Source organism: Macaca fascicularis, chromosome 4, assembly GCF_037993035.2.
Source record: "Macaca fascicularis isolate 582-1 chromosome 4, T2T-MFA8v1.1".
NCBI lineage: Eukaryota > Metazoa > Chordata > Mammalia > Primates > Cercopithecidae > Macaca > Macaca fascicularis.
Window position 1 is genome coordinate 128,403,527 of NC_088378.1, and position 21,475 is coordinate 128,425,001.

A 21,475-nucleotide genomic window follows, 5' to 3' on the forward strand; every position below is an offset into this window, starting at 1 on the left:
ACCCCAGGCTCACCAGCAATGCTCAGGGTGAAGTTCTGGCTGCTGCAGGCCTGGCCAAAAGCATTGTGGGCGCAGCAGGAATAGAGCCCACTATGCTCAGGACCAGCTGGCCGGAGCGTCAGGTTCCGCTCCTTGCTGCTGACTGTGTTGTTGCTCTGACCATCAGAAAGGGGGGTCCCATCTCGGAACCATTGGTAGGTGGGCCTGCAGGGCAGACACAGTCAGCAGTGGTGGGGAGGGGTACTCAGTGGCCAGTGGAGAGGATACAGAATCAGAGAGTCAGGGCTAGACCTTTCAGTTTATACATGGAGAAATGGGGACTGGGGAGGGAAAGGGACTTGCATAAGGGCACACGGTAATTCTGATTCAGGGACAGAATCAAGTTGAGATTAGATCTCTCAGCTCTACACACAATGTGGCCCACTCTTCAGGTCACCAGGGGCCGGTATAGGGCAACATCTCAGGGGAGGCGGGGTGAAGAACACTGTAGTGATGGAAGGAGTGGTCACAGAATGGAGCAAGGTAACATCTGCATAGAGTCCAGGATTTGGGGAGACATCCCTGTCCGGAATAACCCTCTCCCATCCCCACTTCCTTGACTCCTTACCGAGGGTGCCCATCAATGTGACAACGAAGTGTGACCTGGGTCTGTGGCTGGATCTCAGCTTCTGAGGCTGGATGCTTCAGGACCACAGGACCTGCCTCAATCCCTGTAGCAGAGGCCATGGCTGCAGTGAGGGGCAGAGCAGGGCAAGGGCGGGAAGGCAGAGGGCAAGGAGGACAAGCAGGAAGCTGTGGAACCTCGAGGCTCTGTGCCAACAGACACAAGGAAGCCCTGGAGGCTGAGGCTGGGGCTACAGGTACCAGATACTAAGTGCCTGCCTGGTCCCTGGCAGATCAAGTCTGACACTTGGCCAAGGGCTCAGCCACCCTTTCCATTTGCACAAGCATGCAGCAGATAAATGGGCCCCAGACTTGAAGGAAAAAAATTTTTGGAAAAATGTAACTTTTAATTCCCTCTTATCCACATGAGCAAAAAGGGCTGATGATAAATGCATTCTGCCTGCCCCATTTAACTGGAAATGGGAGAACTTGAGGCAAGGGAGGGGTCCCCCAGGCTTCAGTCATTGAGGGTCTGACAAGGGGACTGGGCACAGCCCCCCTGGCTCTCACATTTGATGTTGAAGGAGGCATTGGCACTGCGGGCTTCTTCTCCAGTGACATCATCCCGAGCCACACACTGGAAGGTGCCAGAGTCCTGCAGCCGGTCCACAGCTGCAAAGCTCAGGCTACTGCCCTGGGTGAAACGCCGTTCTGTGTCCTGGACAGGTGCCCCATCGAGCAGCCAGTACACATGTACCAGGCCCGGAGCCTCAACCTCACAGCGAAGCAGCGCCCGGCGCCCCTGCAGTGCATCCTGGGAGGACGGCTGCTTGATGAAGACGATGGCTGCCTGGGTACCTGTAAATGCAGACAGAGGAGAGGCAGGGTCAGGGGGAGCTAGCCTCTGTCCTAACACAGGCCACCCTGTGCATCCAATAAGGATGGAAGAGGCATCCAATAAGTGCAAGTGTGAAGGATCATGATGCCACAATTGCAAGAGTCCCTTGAAAAACTTTTCTTTTTCTTTTTGAAATTTCTTTCTCTTTTTTCGCTCTTGTCACCCAGGCTGGAATGTGGTGGGGCGATCTCAGCTCACTGCAACCTCCACCTCCTGGGTTCAAGTGATTCTTCTGCCTCAGTCTCCCGGGTAGCTGGGATTACAGGCATGAGCCACCATACCCAGCTAATTTTTGTATTTTTAGTAAAGACAGGGTTTCGCCATGTTGGCCAGGCTGGTCTCGAACCCCTCACCTGAGGTGATCTGCCCGCCTCAGCTTCCCAAAGTGCTAGGATTACCGGCGTGAGCCACAGTAGCCTCTCCTCAAAAGGTCTCAAGACCAGAGAGGCACACAGAACACAGTTACAGTCGCATAAATGCCAAATGAATGGGGTGGGCAGGCAGTAGTGACTCTGGAGCACGAAGTAAGAAAGGATCCCCGAGGGCTGGCTGCACAGGGAGGCTTCCCAGCAAAAGAGAGCCTGGGCCTGCAGGGTCAGAACACAGGAGGTTTTGATGCCAGGCTGAGGAGCCAGGGACATTGCAGGTCACTTTCCCCTAATCCAGAATCAGGAGGTTTAGTAAAGTTAAATCATGACCCAAACAGCACCCTGGAAAGATGGCTTCATTCACACCCATCAACAGTGCCAGCATCAGAGGTGGCCACAGACAGGATGCTTTGAATCTCACCCACAAATGCTCTGCAGCCCAACGTTCCCCAGATGCTTCTTTGAAAAAACCCACCCCATCACTGGAGAAGCCAGTATTCTCTAGAAACCTGGGCTGCTGCCAAAGACAAGCCATCCTGTGTCCTGTTCTTTTTTTTTTTTTGAGACCAAGTCTCGCTCTGTCAGCCAGGTTGGAGTGCAGTGGCGAGATCTTGGCTCACTGCAAGCTCCGCCTCCCGGGTTCACGCCATTCTCCTGCCTCAGCCTCCCGAGTAGCGGGGACTGCAGGCACCCGCCACTACGGCTAATTTTTTGTATTTTTAGTAGAGACGGGGTTTCACCGTGTTAGCCAGGATGGTCTCAATCTCCTGACCTCGTGATCCGCCCGCCTTGGCCTCCCAAAGGGCTGGGATTACAGGTGTGAGCCACCGCACCCGGCCCCATGTCTTGTTCTTTATCCCTAAGAATCCATCTGTGGGCAAGGTCAGCTTCTCTGTGGTTCCAGAGTTCCACTTGAAGCCATTCCCCTTCCTGTACCATTATAGTTCAGCTCTGGCCACGGGGTCCCTGCAACCAAAGGTGGAACCGCAGTCAGTGGGAACAAAGGAAAGAGGAAGAAGCCTACACTGCATGGCAGATGGGTTTAGGGAGGCGGAGGGCAGAGCCAGGCAGGTGGGTGGCATGGTTACAGCGGCGGCAGGAGCAACACACTGGGCTTTGTTCTTAGCCCGCGTGGGCGCCTTGCAGAGGCCTGGAGCCACTGGGCCTTGAACACAGAAGAGGACTCCCCGATCCCCCACCCCAGAAGAAGAAACGGGCCACCTGGAACTGCTACACGAAGCAGCAGGCTCTGCCTTGAGCCAAACTGGCTGGGCAAGTGCAGAAAGGTACTAACGGGGTCTTCTCTATCCCTTCCCAAACCACTGGAAACTAATCCAAGTCCCCGGAGATGGGGTTCTGTTCTTTACGGCATGAGAATCAGTCTCCTCATAAAGTCAGTGTCAAGACAATTCCAGGATCCCCCATCCTGGGTCCAGATGAGGGGCTGCCCCTGGTGTTGGTCCATCTCCCAACGAGCTCATAGGTGCCAGCCCGCATCTCCTGACACAAAACCCAGTCACGGAGCTGGAAGCAGCTCAGAGCAGCCAACTCTGTGCTCTTCCCAGCTCCACCCAGAGACTCAGAAACAACCCTCAAAGCATCTGATCCTACAATGAGGAGTCACATTCCCCACTGCCAGGTAGTGAAGTGGACACACCTCTTGCAGACAATGCCAGGCACAAAGGCACCCAGCAAGCACTGCCTGAACTGAAGTGACCTCGAAGGAAGCGTGGGGCAAGAACTGATACACAGAATACTTCTGGAGCACCTCTCATGACGCAGATGAGCAGAATCAGACTGAGTCCCCAGTGGGCTTCTGCAAATGTGACTCACCAAAATCCTAGGACCTTTTTTTTTTTTTTTTTTTGAGACGGAGTCTTACTTACTCTGCCACCCAGGCTGGAGTGCAGTGGTGCAATCTTGGCTCACTGCAACCTCCACCTCCCGGATTTAGCGATTCTCATGCCTTAGCCTCCCGAGTAGCTGGGATTACAGGTACGCGCCACCACGCCTGGCTAATTTTTGTATTTTTTGTGGAGACAGGGTTTCACCATGTTGGCCAGGCTAGTCTTGAACTCCTGACCTCAAGTGATCCACCCACCTTGGCCTCCTAAAGTGCTGGGATTACAGACATGAGTCACGGCGCCCTGCCCAAAATCCTAGGACCTTTGACCCAGAACTCCAGGAGCCTTGTCAAAGACCAAAGAGAGATCATCTGCCCTCGAAGTGTGGGCAAGCCCCCACCTTCCCCGCTCATTTTCTTCAGACATGGTGGGGAGCCAGGAGTCTCACCCACATGCAGGAGCAGTTAAGGGGCTGGAATCAGACAGGCGGAGCTCAGATCCTGACCTGTTACATTCAGTGTGTCTGACCTTGAACAAGTAACAAAGACTGTGTCTCAGCTTCCTCTGCCTCTCTCACAAGGCTGTCATGAGTTGTAAACCTGGAAACACATGAGGTGCCTTGCAAAGGGTTCACCTTCAGTAAACGGCAGCTACTGTTAATATTCTTATGATCACCCTTCCTGCTCAAGGACTCAACTTCTAAGACTAGAAAGCTCTCCATTTGCCAAGTGCCAGGACCACTCCCAGACCCTGGAGGGGGAGGAGCCACCACAGCAGAGAAGTCTAAAGGGAATAAGCAGGTGGTGGGTGGGATAGAGGGGAAGGGGACCTGGGTTTGCAGGAACCACAGACCACCTGCCACAGAAACCCAAGCTGGGAAGAGAGACAGCGTGACTCAGAGACCCCAGCTCAGCCTTGGCCACCCCCAGCTCAGCCTCTAGCACCCACTCCTGGGGCTGGGACTGGGCTGCTCCATAGCTGTGGTGAGAGATGCTGCATTCCCAGACTGCCACTCAGAGCCCCCTGCGCCCCAACGACTGGGCCTGGGAAACATCAAAGCCGGCCCCGAGGGGGCCTCTGTCCTGACGTCAGCTCACAGCAGGTCCTGGTTAGTGCTTGGCTGGGATAGACTTTAGATGTCTCTTTTTTCTTTTCTTTTTTTTGGGGGGGGGTGGAGAAGGACAGAGTTTTCATTCTTGTTGCCCAGGCTGGAGTACAATGGCATGATCTCAGCTCATGGCAACCTCTGCTTCCCGGGTTCAAGCGATTCTCCTGCCTCAGCCTCCCAACTAGCTGGGATTACAGGCATGCGCCACCACGCCCAGCTAATTTTATATTTTTAGTAGAGACTGGGTTTCTCCATGTTGGTCAGGCTGGTCTCCAACTCCCAACCTCAGGTGATCCGCCCACCTCGGCCTCCCAAAGTGCTAGGATTACAGGTGTGAGCCACCCCGCCCGGTAGATGTTTCAAAAGGCAGAAAATGCAGCTCCCAGGCCTGCTCGAAGCCCCTGGCCCCTGCTATAAGCACCTCAACCATGAGGCTCCTTATTCAGGTTAGCCCAGTGCTGTGGCACCCATGTTTGCTCAGAAGACAGTCTGTGGTGTGCCCAGCCTGGCCATCTGCCCAGCCTGCAGGAGGGGACATTGGTCTGCTGTTTGTTGTTGGACTATTTTTGAGATAGGGTCTCACTCTGTTGCCCAGGCTGGTGCACAGTGGTGCAATCACGGCTGACTGCAGCCTTGACCTACAGGGCTCAAGCGATCCTCCCACCTCAGCCTCCCAGGTAGCTGGGACCCCAGGTGTGCACCACCATGCCTGGCTAGTTTTTTATAGACACAGGGTTTTGCCATGCTGCCCAGGCTGGTCTTGAACTCCTTAGCTCAAGCGATCCTCCCACCTCGGCCTCCAAAGTGCTGGGCTTACAGGCATGAGCCACACTGTGCCCGGCTTTGGTCCGCTGTTTTGTGTTGGGTAAGCAGACAAAGGAGCCCTGGCAGAAAGGTCAGACTCCAAGAAAGGAGCTGGGACGTAAGGGACTCTACTTTTGCTTTGTCAGAAGCTTTGCTGATAACAAAAAATGGAGGACAGCAATGACAGAGAAGGCAGGCGTTTCGGGATGGAGGTGGTACCTGCCTCAAGGTGATGTAGTCACCAGCACATTCCTGTCCCCTTCCCCTGACCTGAGTATGCCCCCAGAACTGTGGTCTGGGAAAGGTCCTGGGCTTCCCAAGTTTGCCTCCTCTTTCGTCATCAGGCCATGCTACGCAACCCCCTCCACTGCACACAAGCCCCCATGGAGATGCAGGCCACGTGACCGCGGAGGCAGCCAGCTCCATGTGCAACTTTGCTGCTGACTAGCGACGCTACCTTACTGTGGCCTCTGCATGCTTCTTCTTTGCCGTGAAATGAGGACAGTGGCCCCACCATCCCGCCTAAGTGAGGGCTAACGGGTTCACATTCGCAAAGCCCACACATGGCACAAAACACAGAGGGTGCTGCTTCCCCGGTAGGATCCTGCCGCACCGGGCTCAGCAGGCAAGAAGCCCTCAGCAACGACAGGCAGGCAGGGCCATCTGCCGACACCAGGCGTCGACCCCAACAAAGCCGGAGCTGCAAACACCCAATAAGGACATCTTCCAAGCCATTTCCTTGGCTCCCTAACAGCCATCTATATGCAGACACTCACTTTGCCTGCGTCTCCTGCGCCTGCCCTCCACCCCCACCCCCGCCAGCATCTGGTCTGGTGCCCACCCTCCATGCTGCTCTCTGGGCTCGGGCCCAGCCGGCCCATGTGTGTCTATGTGTGCGTGTATACACATACATATGTGTAAACACAATTGTTACACAGAGCAGAGAGCAGCAGGAAGTTTTTCCTAAGCACTCCCACTCTAAGTAATTTTGGCTGCTTCAATCCAAGGATCCATCTGGGCCACTCAACTCCCCATCTCTGAGGAGCTAGAACTCCTGGTTTAGGAAAAACACCCCCAGGACCTATATAGGCCCCAGAATCTGCCACACATCACTGTTCGATTCTGTCAATCAACTTCTCTCTCTCATTAAAGAAAATGCCATCTGGCCGGGCGCGGTGACTCACGCCTGCAATCCCAGCACTTTGGGAGGCCAAGGAGGGCGGGTCACGAGATCAGGAGTTTGAGCTTGGCCAACATGGTGAAAGAAAATGCCATCCTTCAGATGTCTCAGGGCAAGGGTGAGATAGAAGGACTGGTTGAGTGAGGAGCTTGATGCTACCAGCCCAGAAGTCCTCCAGGAGTGTGCTCCACAGAGGCATGGGGATTTTGCATGGTGGAGCATGACTCTGAGTAATTGCAGGATCTCCCACACCCAAAGTCAACCAGCCATACACATGCCTCTGACTCTTCCACACCAGCACCACACTAAAGACTCAGTCCTTTGGCCGGGTGCGGTGGCTCACGCCTATAATCCCAACATTTTGGGAGGCCAAGGCAGGTGGATCACCCAAGGTCAGGAGTTCGAGACCAGCCTGGCCAACATGGTGAAACCTCATCTCTACTAAAAATTAGCTGGGCATGGTGGCGCATGCCTGTAATCCCAGCTACTTGGGAGGCTGAGGCAGGAGAATCGCTTGAACCAGGGAGACAGAGGTTGCAGTGAGCTGAGATCACGCCACTGCACTCCAGCCTGGGTGACAGAGCAAGATCCATCTCAAAAAAAAAAAGACTCAGTCCCTGGCTCCACAGCCCAGGTCCCTGTAGGGGATATCCTGACTGCCAGATGGCCCCTAGAGTCCAGGCCAAGGTGGGTGGCTCCTGTAGGGCACACATAGACCCCCAAGGGAGACGTTTGCCAGCTTCCCAGTGTAGGGAGACAGCGCCAGGCCACGGGCCAGAAGAAGCAGCCCTCAACCTGAGAAGCATAAGTGTTCCAGGGGAAGAGCAGCCCCAGGTCTCCCTGACCCACAGAGGACAAACTTCCTCTCACATCCCCACCACTTGGAAACTCTGAAGGCCAAGCCAGAGGGCCCAGGGTGCCTCCCCAACCCCAGAATAGCCTACCTAGTGCACCTCATACCTTGAAGATCTGACTGATACTCTTGACTGCTCTTGAGCCACCCCAAAGGTGTGTGGCCCAGAGACATTTTTTCTTTTTGAAATAGGGTCTCACTCTCTCACCCCACACTGAAATGCAGTGGTGCAATCACGGCTCACTGCAGCCTCAACTTCCCAGGCCCAAGCAATTCTCCCGCCTCAGCTCCTGAGCAGCTGGGGCCACAGGCATGTGCCACCACGCCCAGCTAATTTTCAAATTTCTTTTGCAGAATTGGGGTCCCCCTAGGTTGCCCAGGATGGTACTGAACTCCTGGGCTGAAGTGATCCTCCTGCCTCAGCCTCCCAAAGTGCTGGGATTACAGGTATGAGCTGCCACCACCACGCCTGGCCACATTTGTAATGTTTTGAAGAACAGTCTCAATCACTGCAGGAATAAGTCACTTGAATGAACAGTAAGTCCAGTCATCTCCCTTTCACTCACACTGGCAGAAACACAAAATGTTGCAGGGGTATTTGTGACTCTGAGGATTTAGAATGTCTCCCCCGACTACTACCAGTACACTGTATGCAGTTTCAGTGCAAGCAACCCAGACTGTCTGATGGTGGGCCCAGAGCATAAGGGTTCAGATGTCACTGAAGATGGACAAGCTGACTCCAAGACCCAGTGAGCTGCAGAGCACAAAATTCTGCTCCACTTCTGTCTTCCCAGGGTCTATAAAAGTCCCCAGGTTCACCAACAGCAGCCCTCCAAAATCCATCCCGGCCCTTGCCCTAAGCAGGGCAAGAGGGAGCAGAGCCAGGGACCCTGCTGAGTTTTCCTATCCTGGGACTTAATATCAGTATCTGGAGAGGTTCCCACATCCAGATTAGAGAAACAGAACAGGATCACCAAGGACTGGGGCAGAGACAATTTAGCAGGCCGGCTCTTAGATCTCGGGTGAAAACCGAAACTCAGACTTGCCTGTCCCACTCCCAGGAGGCCCTGGAGGGGGCAGATTAACCTCTGACGGCAGGAGTAAGGCCTTGGGTCCGGCATCATGTGGTATCCAAGCATGGAGAGACAAAAATGCCAGCCAGCTGAGTCAGGCACAGCGCCTGTAATCCCAGCAACTTGGGAGGATGGGGCAAGAGGATCCCTTGAGGCCAGGAGTTCGGCCTGAGCAACATAGTCAAAAAAAAAAAAAAAAAAGCCAGAAACGTGGCACATGGCATAAGGTGCTCCCCAGCCAGGGGTCACCATCTGCCCCTGGCCCCCGCCTGTTTTCTTCTGGGGCTGGAAGGGTTGTACCCAGTACATGCCTCTTGCCCTTAGTGACCCTTAAATGGCTGTGGAGTCTCTTAGGAAGTAGCAATGAATGAAAAACGCAGCTGGAGTGAGGTGGAGTGATGAGATGAAAGGAACATAAGTTAGGGAAACCTGGGTTCTGGTTTGATACAGTTACTAATCAGGGTGACTCTGGCCAATCGCCACTTCCTCCCAGGCAATCGTATCTGTAAAATTACAGAAATGAGAGCATGCAACTGAACGGTCACCAAGACCTAACACTGGACTGGCTGCAATGAATCGCAGAGGTAGTTACAGAAACGGGGGCCCATTCCCCAGAATCTCCCCCACCCACCATCCGCACAGCCAAGCCCCACAGCCCACTTAGTAAACGCAGCACCAGGCCTGGGAGGGATTAAGAGTGACCTAACAAACAGCAGGTGTGTGGGATCTGAGGCACCTGGGGGCTGCAAACAGGGATTCAGCATCATTCTGATGAGCTGCTCTGTTCCTCGGCTCAGCCCTGCGCAGCCTCCCCAGGACACCCGCCTTTGCCATCTCCTTCCTTGGCCACACACTTGCACTGAAATCTCATTGCCTGGGATACCCTGACACTCTTGCCTCTGCTGTGACTGAGAGCTTTATCCCCCAGGTTAGTAAGCTGGAGGGAAGGGTAGACATTTGTGCCCAGTGTGAGACATCTGTGACCCTCTGGTGCCTGGGACATGCAGTAAATACCCTGAGAGCATGTGTGGGGGAATGAAGTCACTCAAATGTTCATCTGACCTGAAATATTGTCCTACATCTACATTTATCCATCTTGGCCAACTTAATTTTACTCTCTGAGTCTCAGTTTTTTCACTTGGAAAATGGTAGCCTTGAAACCAATTTTAGTAACACTTTATCAGCCTACAGTCCCTCCCTATGATATTTAAATGAAATTCACATTAAGTACAGACGCACAAAAGTCTGCCTATTTTTCAAGAAAGTTAAAAACCCCAGAAATTCTAAGGAACTGTGGAACCCAGGATTCAAAAGTCCTCGGACTAAGGAGACCCCTTCCAAAGGTGAATGCAGGGAGGAGGACCTGGAACAGAATTGCCAAGGGGAACCACAAGTTCTCAGCACCTTCCATGCCTGGGAACGGATCTGGCCCCAAATCCATTCTTGGCCCCAAGAGGAGAGAGACAGACAGCAGCCAGCTGTCTCCTGAAGATGCCAGTGAGGAGCCTGCAGAAATAACATACATCCCAGGAAAGGCAACAGGGCTGCTGGAACAGGAGACTGGGAAAAATGCCATGAGCTCAGCCTCAGGAAGACCTCTGTGGTGCCCAGCCAGTGCTCCCAGTGATGCAAAAGGACAAGGAGTCCAGCCCCTGATCACCCAGGGAAGATGGGAAGAGATTTGCTGTGGGCTCCACAGCCATTCATTGGAGGGGTTCAGACCCAGAGCACTCCCAGGTCTCTGACTCCCAGGGGTTCCAATGTGCAGGATCCCTCAGAGTCCACCATGGAGAACGGTGCCAGGGTGGAGCCTGGGAGCCAGCTTCCCAGGGTCCTTCCCACAGAGGCAGGGGGTGAACTAGACAGGCCAGGACCACTACCTTGGACTGGTTGTGGCCTTAGTTTAATTATTAATTTTCAAAACAGGCTCAGAAAACTCTGATAAATTCCAATTTACGATCCTTTTTCACCCATCTGTCTCCCGCCTGGGAGACCAATAATCCAGGCTGAGAAGCACAGCCTGCAGACCTGGCCAGAGTGGCCACAGCACTTCACCCCAAATTCCTGGTGGTGGGGAGGATGCCCTTTACACCCTGCCTGCACCCAACCCTGCCTCATCCACCCTACCTTTGGGGATAGGTGGCCTCAATCCCATACAGTAAGGAAAATCTTCTCTGGCTTCTAAGAAGTTAAAATAGCCTGGTTGTGGTGGCTCATACCTGTAATCTCAACACTTTGGGAAGCCGAGAGAGAAGGATCGCTTGAGCATCCTTGAGTGATTCTCACACAAATTCCTTGAGTGACATAAGGAATTTAAATAGCCTCATGTCACTAGGACTGTCATATTGGACAGAGCAGGTTTAAGGAATATTTTAACTTCTCTCTCTCTCTCTCTCTCTCTCTCTCTATATATATATATATATATATATATATTTTTTTTTTTTTTTTTTTTTTTTTTGAGACAGGGTCTTGCTCTGTCACCCAGGCTGCAGTGACGTGATCTTGGCTCACTGCAACCTCCACCTCCCGGGTTCCAGCCATCCTCTCACTTCTGCCTCCCAAGTAGCTGGGACGACAGGTGGGTGCCACCACATTTGGCTTATTTTTTATAGAGATTGGGTTTCATCATGTTGCCCAGGCTGGTCTCGAACTCCCGACCTCAGGTGATTCACCCACCTCGGCCTCCCAAAGTACTGGGATTACAGGCATGAGCCAATGTGCCTAGCCTAAATTTAATTTAAATGAAATAAAATTGAAAATTCATTTCCTCGGTAACACTAGCCACACGTCCAGTGCTCACGGGCCATAGGTGGCTGGTGACTGCTGTACTGAATCACAGAGAGAAACAGTTCCATCCTCAAAAAAAAAAAAAAAAAAAAAAAAAAAAAAGGTCCATCTGACCACCTGCTTCTGGCTGCGTGGTTCCTCTGACTGCCCACTTCTTGCCAGAGCCTGTGTGCAGACACACTGCCTTTTTCTTCTTCTTTTTTTAATTGATAGGATTCTGACTGAGAGAGGACACATTTCTTCCTTTTCTTTTCTTTTTTCTTTTTTTTTTTTTTTTGACGGAGTTTTGCTCTTGTTGCCCAGGCTGGAGTGCAATGGCATGATCTTGGCTCACTGCAGCCTCCACCTCCCAGGTTCAAGCAACTCTCCTGCCTCAGCCTCCTCAGTAGCTGGGATTACAGGCGCCCACCACCACGCCTGGCTAATTTTTTGTATTTTTAGTAGAGACGGGGTTTCACCATGTTGGCTGGTCTCAAACTCCTGACCTCAGGTGGTCTGCCTCCCACCTGGTGAAGAGACTGGGACTGACGTGAACCACCACGCCTGGCCTAGAGGACACATTTCTGATCCAGAGAACCCTCAACACCATCAGCCTCATTTTACAGACAAGGAAACCAGAGTCAAGGATGCCCCAGTAAATGGCAGGCTCAGAAGCCGCCCCTGGATCTGTCTGACTCCCAAGCCTGCCTTCTTTCTGTGATGCCGCACTGGCTGCTTCTCATTTCACTCACTAATTCCCTGTTACCCGCATTCCCTCCACAACCAATCTATTGTGTTTCACATGAGTCCTTTTGTTTGCATGTGCTCTTGTAAAATGCAATTGGTGTTCCACTGGCAGGTATTTCTTACTCACGTCAACAGTCCTGCAAGATCTCTTACCTGCTCCCTACTCATTGTTCATACTCAGCACTATGTTTTCAGGACCCTTCTCTGTGGCCTTCTCCTACATCCTGCTCTTCTCCCCAATAGATTCACATATTGGGCTTTTCTGGGGGAGACGCAAATGAATGCTCTTTTAAACAGGTGGCTGAACAGAGCTGTCCACAGTTGAAGTCTAGGGCAGATGCAGTGGCTCACGCCTGACAGTAATCCCAGCACTTTGGGAGGCCAAAGTGGGCAGATCACCTCAGTTCAGGAGTTTGAGACCAGCCTGGACAACATGGTGAAACCCTGTCTCTACTAAAAATACAAAAATTAGCCAGGTGTAGTGTCGGGCACCTATAATCCCAGCTACTTAGGAGGCTGAGGCACGAGAATCGCTTGAACCCGGGAGGCGAAGGTTGCAGTGAGCCAAGGTCGCACCACTGCACTCCAGCCTGGGCGATACCACGAGGCTGAGTCTCAAAAAATAAATAAATACATAATTACATACAAATAAAAACATAGTTGAAGTCTACAGCTTCTCCTCTGCATGCCCCAGCACCCAGCCCTGGCCTCTATCACCTACTCACCCTCATCTGTTTCCACTACTCCTCTGGGTATCCTCAGAACCTGGTCACATGCACATGTATCCATATGCACGCACACACACACACACACACACACATACACACACACGCACAACCAGCTTTTCCTGGCCTTCTTCCTCCTCCACTCAAGCCCAGAAAGTGACTAGAGGCTGGACCTCGGCTGGTTTCAAAGGGATAAGAGAAAGAATCAGTCTCATACTTTTATATTTAGAAGCGTTCTGCAAACCACTTCCCGGAGCAGACAAGAGTGGGGAATGTGAGGAAATCACTTTGCTATGTTGTGATGTGGAAAGCACGAGCCGCCCAGGGCCTGTGGCAGCGGGCTGCGGGGACATGAGGCAATGTTAGCACATGTGCAGGAGGCGAACATGCCCCTGGGCAGCCTGGCCATCCCTTCTCACAGCTGGCCAGCTGGCCGGGAGCAGAGCCACAGACCCTCTCTCAAAGACCCCTCCTGCTACCCTTCCTTTGGGGAACACAGTGTCTCCACCTGTCTGGGCAACAGCTGTTTCTGGAAACCGACTCTTCTTTCTGGGGAGGGGTCTTACAAGGGGGTTGCTCCACTCAGGCCTATAAGAGTAGACTTTAGGCCCAACCTGGGACACAAAGAGAAGGTTCCAGACTGAGGGAGGGGGCTGGAGGGTGCTTAGAAGAGCCACGAGCTTGGAGGGGCAAGGGAACACTCATGGACCCAGGTCCATGGGAGAGGGGCATGGAGCGGGATTTTGCACAGGGCCCACTGCCCCCTTCATTTTTTTTTTTTTTTGTTGAGACAGAGTCTCGCTTTGTCGCCCAGGCTGGGGTGCAGTGGCCAGATCTCAGCTCACTGCAAGCTCCGCCTCCCGGGTTTACGCCATTCTCCTGCCTCAACCTCCCGAGTAGCTGGGACTACAGGCGCCCGCCACCTCGCCCGGCTAGTTTTTTTTTTTTTTTTTAGTAGAGACGGGGTTTCACCGTGTTAGCCAGGATGGTCTCGATCTCCTGACCTCGTGATCCGCCCGTCTCGGCCTCCCAAAGTGCTGGGATTACAGGCTTGAGCCACCGCGCCCGGCCCATTTTTTTTTTTTTTTTTTTTTGAGATGGAGTATCTCTCTGTCACCCAGGTTGGAGTGCAGTGACACAATCTTGGCTCACCGCAACCTCCGCCTCCTGGGCTCAAGCAGTTCTCCCATCTCAGCCTCCCAAGTAGCTGACAACGGCCACGGCGCCCAGCTAATTTTTGTATTTTTAGTACAAACAGGGTTTTTCCATGTTGGCTGTGGCTGGTCTTGAACTTCTGACCTCAAGCAATCCGCCCATCTTGGCCTCCCAAAGTGCTGGGATTATAGGTGTGAGCCACCACACCTGGCCCCCACTGCCCCTTTCTGAACGCAGACCTGCTCCTGCCATCAAAAGCTCTCCTCACAGCCATCTCTGTGGCTGGGAAAATGTTGAGATAACAATGCACCAGAGACGAGGGGAAGAGATCTTGCAGGAGCCATCAGCTGCAACCAAGGTTGTTGCTCAAATATTACTCACAGGTAGTGGAGCCAGCCCAGTGTTATTAGGTGAGCCCTGGGGGTGTCGGGGGATGGGGACAGGCCACCTGCTCGGTTACAGTCAAACCATCAGATCTTCCCAGATACTTCCTAGACTCCTTACAAACTCCATTTTACTGCTTAAAATATAAGCTTCCTAATAAGTTTATATTTTAAATATTAATACATATTTTAATGCATTAATCTTATTTAATTTCTTAACTATATTACTAATGATTGGTCCTTTATTTTTAAGGAAAATAACCAAAAAAGAGTCATACTTTTTAAAAAATCACCTGTTTAGAAAAAGTATTCTGGCTAAAGACATAAATATTTTAATCTTCTAATTAATAACAGTAGATGAAAAAAATACAAACTGATGAATAAAGGACAGAAGCAACTCCTTGTAAAGTGTTTTTGTTTTGTTTTGTTTTGTTTTGAGACAAAGTCTAGCTCTTGTTGCCCAGGCTGGAGTGCAATGGCGAGATCTCGGCTCACTGCAACCTCCGCCTCCCAGGTTCGAGTGATTCTCCTGCCTCAGCGTCCTGAGTAGCTGGGATTACAGGTGCGCACCACCACGCCCTGCTAATTTTTTTGTATTTTTAGTAGAGACAAGGTTTCACCATGTTGGTCAGGCTGGTCTCGAACTCCTGACCTCAGGCAATCTGCCTGCCTAGGCCTCCCAAATAAGTTATTTTTAAAAGCACCAAAATCTTGCAACTCATCACCAGATGCCAAAAGCCTAAGGACAACCCACTTCAAGGGGAAACATAAAGCATAAAGCATACACGGACGGCTGAGAAAAGGGCTCCTAGGGGTGGCTGATGCAATCACTGAACTGAATAGCCAAAAAAATGACAAAAAACCTCAAGTTTATTTCATGCTTACTCCCTTGATCTTTCCGTCAAGGTCCGGAAGGCACTGAGATCTGGCTTCACTCAAGTCAAGAACTGGCTGTGCCCCCATTCTAGGGAGTGCCTCTTACGGACCTCCAAAGTCACCCAGACAGAGACAGAGACAGACAGGAGAGAGACAGAGGGAGAAAGAGAGAGACACAGGGAGATGAGATAAGGGAACAGAAGAAATTGAGAGAGACAGAGAAGGGGAGACTGAGAGAGAGAGAGAGAGAGAGAGACAGACAATGTGAGACCCAGGCCCTGGCAGACAGATGGAGGTGGTGAGAGATCAACATGCAGAGACACAGACAGAAACTGAGAGACAGAGATCAAGTAACATAGAATCATAGAGAGACAGAGACAAAGAGACAAGAAATAGCACGCACATGTGACATACGCGCATGCGTGCATGCACGGGGCTCCCCATGCCTGCAGGGCAGGCCTCAGCCCCACATTTACCCCAGCTGCCCCTGGCAGGTCTGTTCTGTTTCCAGTAGCAGGGGCCCTGCCCACCCCCTCCCACCACCCTCCCCAGCAGCCACAGGGACTCCAGACTGAGTCCCCGGCCACAGGCCTCAGGGCTGCCCAGGGTAACACTAGATCCTGAAGGTTACAGCTTGTCTGTTGGTAGAAGGTGGGAGGGAGTGAAAGAGAGGGGTGGAGGCTCTATATATACACCAGATTCAGACCCTTTATAATGGAGAGCCCTCAAATTAGAGGCTCCTGGTAAATAATTCACCAGGAAGAGTACAGTACCTTCCCTGGGCTCATCCATTATTCATCAATAAATGCACCGTACTGTTACACTTCCTGACATCTAAAATGGTCTGAGCCATTAGGCCAGGAATGAGACAACAGCAGAGCAGTTTCCATCCAACTTTTCCAGAACCCCTGACCCAGCAGTCCTCCCGTTTTTGGAGCTTAAGTTGCTGCTCCTTAAGCAAGGGCAAAGCACTCAGCTTCCAGAAAGGGCCAGGCCTCTCTGACTGTGAGATCCCAAAGGCAGGCACATACCCAGCTCCAAGAGGGCCCCTCTGGCCCTCCCTAGGGCCAGAAAGAAACAACTGTGCCCAGAAAAGTCTTAGGTAAAACCTTGTGTTCACCAGACCCCAGAGGGAAAAGGGAAAAGAAAAACACTTTTTTTTTTTTGAGCTGGAGTACCACTCTGTCACCCAGGCTGGAGTGCAGAGGTGTGATCTTGGCTCACTGCAACCTCCACCTCCTGGGCTCAAGTGATTCTCCTGCCTCACGCTCCCCAGTAGCTGGGACTACAGGCAAGCGCCACCACACCTGGCTAATTTTTGTATTTTTAGTAAAGATGGGATTTCACCATGTTGGTTAGGCTCGAACTCAAACTCCTGGCCTCAAGCGATCCATTCGCCTCAGCCTCCCAAAGTGCTGGGATTACAGGTGTGAGCCACCACACCCGGCACAGGAAAATACCTTGTTTGTATCTGTCTAAGGGCAATACTGTTCTGAAGAGTATCAAAGAGCACTTTGGGAGGCTGAGATGGGAGGAGCTCAGGAATTCAAGACCAGTCTAAGCAGCATTAGCAAAACCCTGCCTCTAAAAAAAAAAAAAACCAACTAGCTGTGTGCAGTGGCACATGCCCATAGTCCCAGCTACCGGGGAGGCTGAGGTGAGAGGATCACATAGGCCCAGGAATTCAAGATTACAGTGAGCTATGATTGTGCCACTGACTGAGACCCTATTCTTAAAAAAAAAAAAAAAAAAAAAAAAAAAAAAGGCTCAAAGATTTTGACTTTGATGCCAGCCACCAAAGGCAGAAAGACCTGCATCCTAGACTTGGCTCTGAGCAAGTCATCTTGTTGTCTAGGCCTTGGTTTTCCCGATTCTAAAATGGGGCCGGGTGCGGTGGCTCACACCTGTAATCCCAGCACTTTGGGAGGCTGAGGTGGGCAGATAACCTGAGGTCAGGCGTTCGAGACCAGCCTGGCCAACATGGTAAAACCCCGTCTCTACTAAAAATACAAAAATTAGCCAGGTGTGGTGGTAAGGGAACAGAAGAAATTGAGAGAGAGAGAGAGAGAAAGAGAGAGAGAGAGAGAGAGAAGGGGAGAGTGACAAAGAGAGAGAAGCGGAGAGTGACAGAGAGAGAGAGATAGACAATGTGAGACCCAGGCCCTGGCAGACAGATGGAGGAGGTAAGAGATCAACATGCAGAGACACAGACAAAGAGACACTCCCAAGTAGTCCCAGCCACTTGGGAGGCTGAGGCAGGAGAATCACTTGAACCTGGGAGGCGGAGGTTGCAGTGAGCCGAGATCACGCCACTGTACTCCAGCCTGGGTGACAGAGGGAAACTATGTCTCTAAATAAATAAATAAATAAATAAATAAATAAATAAAACTGGCTAGCAGCAACACCTGCTGTCTATCCTGCAGGGCCTCTACAAGGATGAAATGCCTCTGGAAAGTTTACAAAATATATAACTGTAAGGCACTGGCATACAGTGTAGATGCAGGGTGGAGATGAGGTTAAAAGTTCAGAGACTGGAGTCTGACTACCTATATTCACTCCCTCACTTACCAAGAGTATGACCTTGGACAAGCTGTTTATCCCTTCCATGCCTTCATTTTTGTATCTATAAAATGGTGCTAATAGGCCAGGCACAGTGGCTCACGCCTGCAATCCCAGCACTTTGGGAGGCCAAGGTGAGATGACTGCTTGAGCTCAGAAGTTCAAGACCAGGCTGAGCAACACAGTAAGACCTCATCTCTACTGAAAAGTTTAAAAAAAAAAAAGAATTAGCTGGGCATGGTGGTATGCACCTGTGGTCCCAGCTACTCAGGAGGCTGAGCTGGGAGGATCACTTGAGACCAGGAGATCAGATTGAGGCTGCAGTGGGCAATGATCGTGCCACTGCATCCCAGCCTGTGTGACAGAGCAAGACCCGTCTCAAAAGAAATAAAATGAAAGATGCTAACAACAGTACTGGCCTCATAGGCTTGTTGCAAAAAGAAAATTCACATGGTAACAGAGGTAGCAGGTCTGAAACAGAAAATTAGCTGAGCATGGTGGTGCGCGCCTGTAATCCCAGCTACTCAGGAGACTGAGGCAGGAGAATCACTTGAACCCAGGAGACGGAGGTTGCAGTGAGCCAAAATCAAGCCACTGCACTCCAGCCTGGGCGATACAGCAAGACTCTGTCTCAAAAAAAAAAAAAGAAAGAAAGAAAAGAAAATACTCCAATGCACTAGTAATCTAAGAAATGTAAATTAGAACAAGTTCTTCTACCCATCAAATGAAGGCCAAGATTTTAAAAATAACACTCAACGCTGGTGAGCATATGGAGAAAATAGTCCTTCTACTTTGCTGGAGGGAATATAAATTATAATAATTCCCTTCTGGAAAATGGTTTGGTAATATTGTACTAATGTTCTAAAAAATTTATGTCCTTTCTCCTTGCAGAATTGGCTGATTCCAGTTTTGGGACAGGAAATGCACAAGAGAAGCCTAGAACTCCATCTTATCATACAAGGAAACAAGCAAAGACTAGCAGGTCTCATCAAAAGGTCCAGGGGGGAAAAAAAGATTCAAGGCCTGCTGGGTATGGTGCCATGCTCCTGTAGTCCCAGCTACTTGAATGGTTCAGGTGGGAGGATTGCTTGAGCCCAGGAGTTCAAGTTCGGCTTGGGGAACATAGCAAGACCCTATCTCTTTAAAAAAATAAAATAAAGGCCGGGTGCGGTGGCTCAAGCCTGTAATCCCAGCACTTTGGGAGGCCGAGACGGGCGGATCATGAGGTCAGGAGATCGAGACCATCCTGGCTAACAAGGTGAAACCCCATCTCTACTAAAAATACAAAAAATTAGCCGGGCGTGGTGGCAGGCGCCTGTAGTCCCAGCTACTCGGGAGGCTGAGGCAGGAGAATGGCGTGAACCCGGGAGCTGGAGCTTGCAGTGAGCTGAGATCGCGCCACTGCACTCCAGCCTGGGCCACAGAGCCAGACTCCGTCTCAAAAAAAAAAAATAAAATAAAAATAAAATAAAATAAAATAAATAAAAAGGTTCAGGCTCAGCTTAAAGAGGCTCCCATCAACCAATGATAGGACCACTTAAGCATCTGTAAGAGTAAGAACCACATGGACTAAAACACATCAAATAGGTTTAAAATCCATAAGTGCACAATGATGCTTAACACAAAACACCCAAAGTCTCTCACTGGCCACCTTTGAAGAATGTTAGAAAACCAATTCATTATTTTGAAAACAGGTACAGAATCAAGCATTTATTCTTCCCTTTCTTGAACAGCTATATCTCTGGGTAACCAAACAATTAATGAGGAGAGATTTGTGTTTATAGAAGTTTCCAGCTAATAAACAGAATACCATCATTTAACGACTCCCTAATGAAATAATGGATCTAGCAATGATAAGTGATGGCTTCTCATTCCAAAGAGACAACCAGATATTGTATCTACTGAGGGAAATACACATGAAGGGGGAAAAAACAAAATCAAATCTGAACTTGATGAAGCCTCTACATCTAATCCATTATTGGAAAGTTTAACAAGTCTGGGCACAGTGGCTCATGCCTAGAATCCCAGCACTTTGGGAGGCCAAGGCAGGCGGATCACCTGAGGTCAGGAGTTTGTGACCGGCCTGGCCAGCATGGGGAAACCCCGTCTCTACTAAAGATACAAAAATTAGCCTGGCATGGTGGCAGACACCTGTAGTCCCAGCTACTCAGGAGGCTGAGGCAGGAGAATCACTTGAACCTGGGAGGTGGAGGTTGCAGTGAGTCGAGATTGTGCCACTGCACTCCAGCCTAGGCAACAAGAGCGAGACTCTGTCTCAAAAAAAAAAAAAAGGCCGGGCGCGGTAGCTCAAGCCTGTAATCCCAGCACTTTGGGAGGCCGAGATGGGTGGATCACTAGGTCAGGAGATCGAGACCATCCTGGCTAACACGGTGAAACCCCATCTCTACTAAAAAATACAAAAAACTAGCCGGGCGAGGTGGCCGGCGCCTGTAGTCCCAGCTACTCAGGAGGCTGAGACAGGGGAATGGCATAAACCCGGGAGGCGGAGCTTGCAGTGAGCTGAGTTCCGGCCACTGCACCCCAGCCTGGGCTACAGAGCGAGACTCCGTCTCAAAAAAAAAAAAAAAAAGTTCAAGCAGCTTTCTAGAACAAATTTGGAAAACAAGACACAAGTTAGATAACAATGTGCCACCAACTGAAATAATAATCGTGAACACGCATTCTCCATATCTTCTATTACTCCCGTAAATAACTGTTAAAACCCTAATACTGCTATTTAACATTTCATGTGCTTACAACTGTGTCTTCACCACTAGATTCTAAGCTTCCTGAGGACAGGTGCAGCTCTCACACTTGGTCTCCTCCATGGCAGGTGCCTTGCCCATGAGAGGTGCTCAGGAAATACTGGTTGATTTGTGGTGGTTTTACTAAGCCAGATAATTTGGTAGCATTATCCCAACATGATGTGGAACCAGCCGAGGGTCAAAGCCCAATATGGGATCCTGGTAGGCAATTATATTAATTATCATTATTAATTCAACAATCATTTACTTTGAGCCTACCATGTGCCAAATACTTCATAAGACACTGGGGACAGAGAGAGAAACATACAATTACTGCCTTTAAGTGTCTCAGTTTAGTGGGAGAGTCAGGCAAGTAAACATATAATTAAAGTAATAGCTACCACTTACTGACCACTTACTATCACTGTTCCAAACACTTAACCATATTAACTTCTTATAATGCTAATGCCCATCTGGTGGGGTAGGTACTATGCTCCCCATTATGCAGATGAGGAAATGGAGGCAAAGAAAGGTAAAGCAATTTGCTAAACATCACATAGCTGATAAGTAACAAATGCAGGCTTCAAATCTCAGGTCCTCTGGCCTGAAGAAAGTCTATCTAACCCCTAGGCTTTACAATAATGTATTATCACACAGGATGATGGGTGGGTGCAAAGGACACAAAAGAGAAGCATCCAAGTCAGAGTCAGGGGATTAAAAAGTTAGGGAGGCCGGGCAAGGTGGCTCACACCTGTAATCCCAGCACTTTGGGAGGTCGAGGACGGCAGA

The 21,475-nt window shown here is 50.7% G+C and overlaps 1 protein-coding gene across 3 annotated transcripts in view; it reads right to left on the reverse strand.

The window, feature by feature from the left end:
- Window positions 1–21,475, reverse strand: part of PTK7 (protein tyrosine kinase 7 (inactive)) — an 83,277-nt gene that overhangs the window by 30,720 nt on the left and 31,082 nt on the right. For all 3 annotated transcript variants that reach the window (XM_065544025.1, XM_005552941.3, XM_065544026.2), the window contains exons 2-4: window positions 1,174–1,461; window positions 608–710; window positions 14–204 (exon numbers count right to left, since the gene is read on the reverse strand). In XM_065544025.1, the coding sequence (XP_065400097.1) occupies window positions 14–204; window positions 608–710; window positions 1,174–1,461 (582 nt within the window). The remainder of the gene's footprint in view (window positions 1–13; window positions 205–607; window positions 711–1,173; window positions 1,462–21,475) is intronic.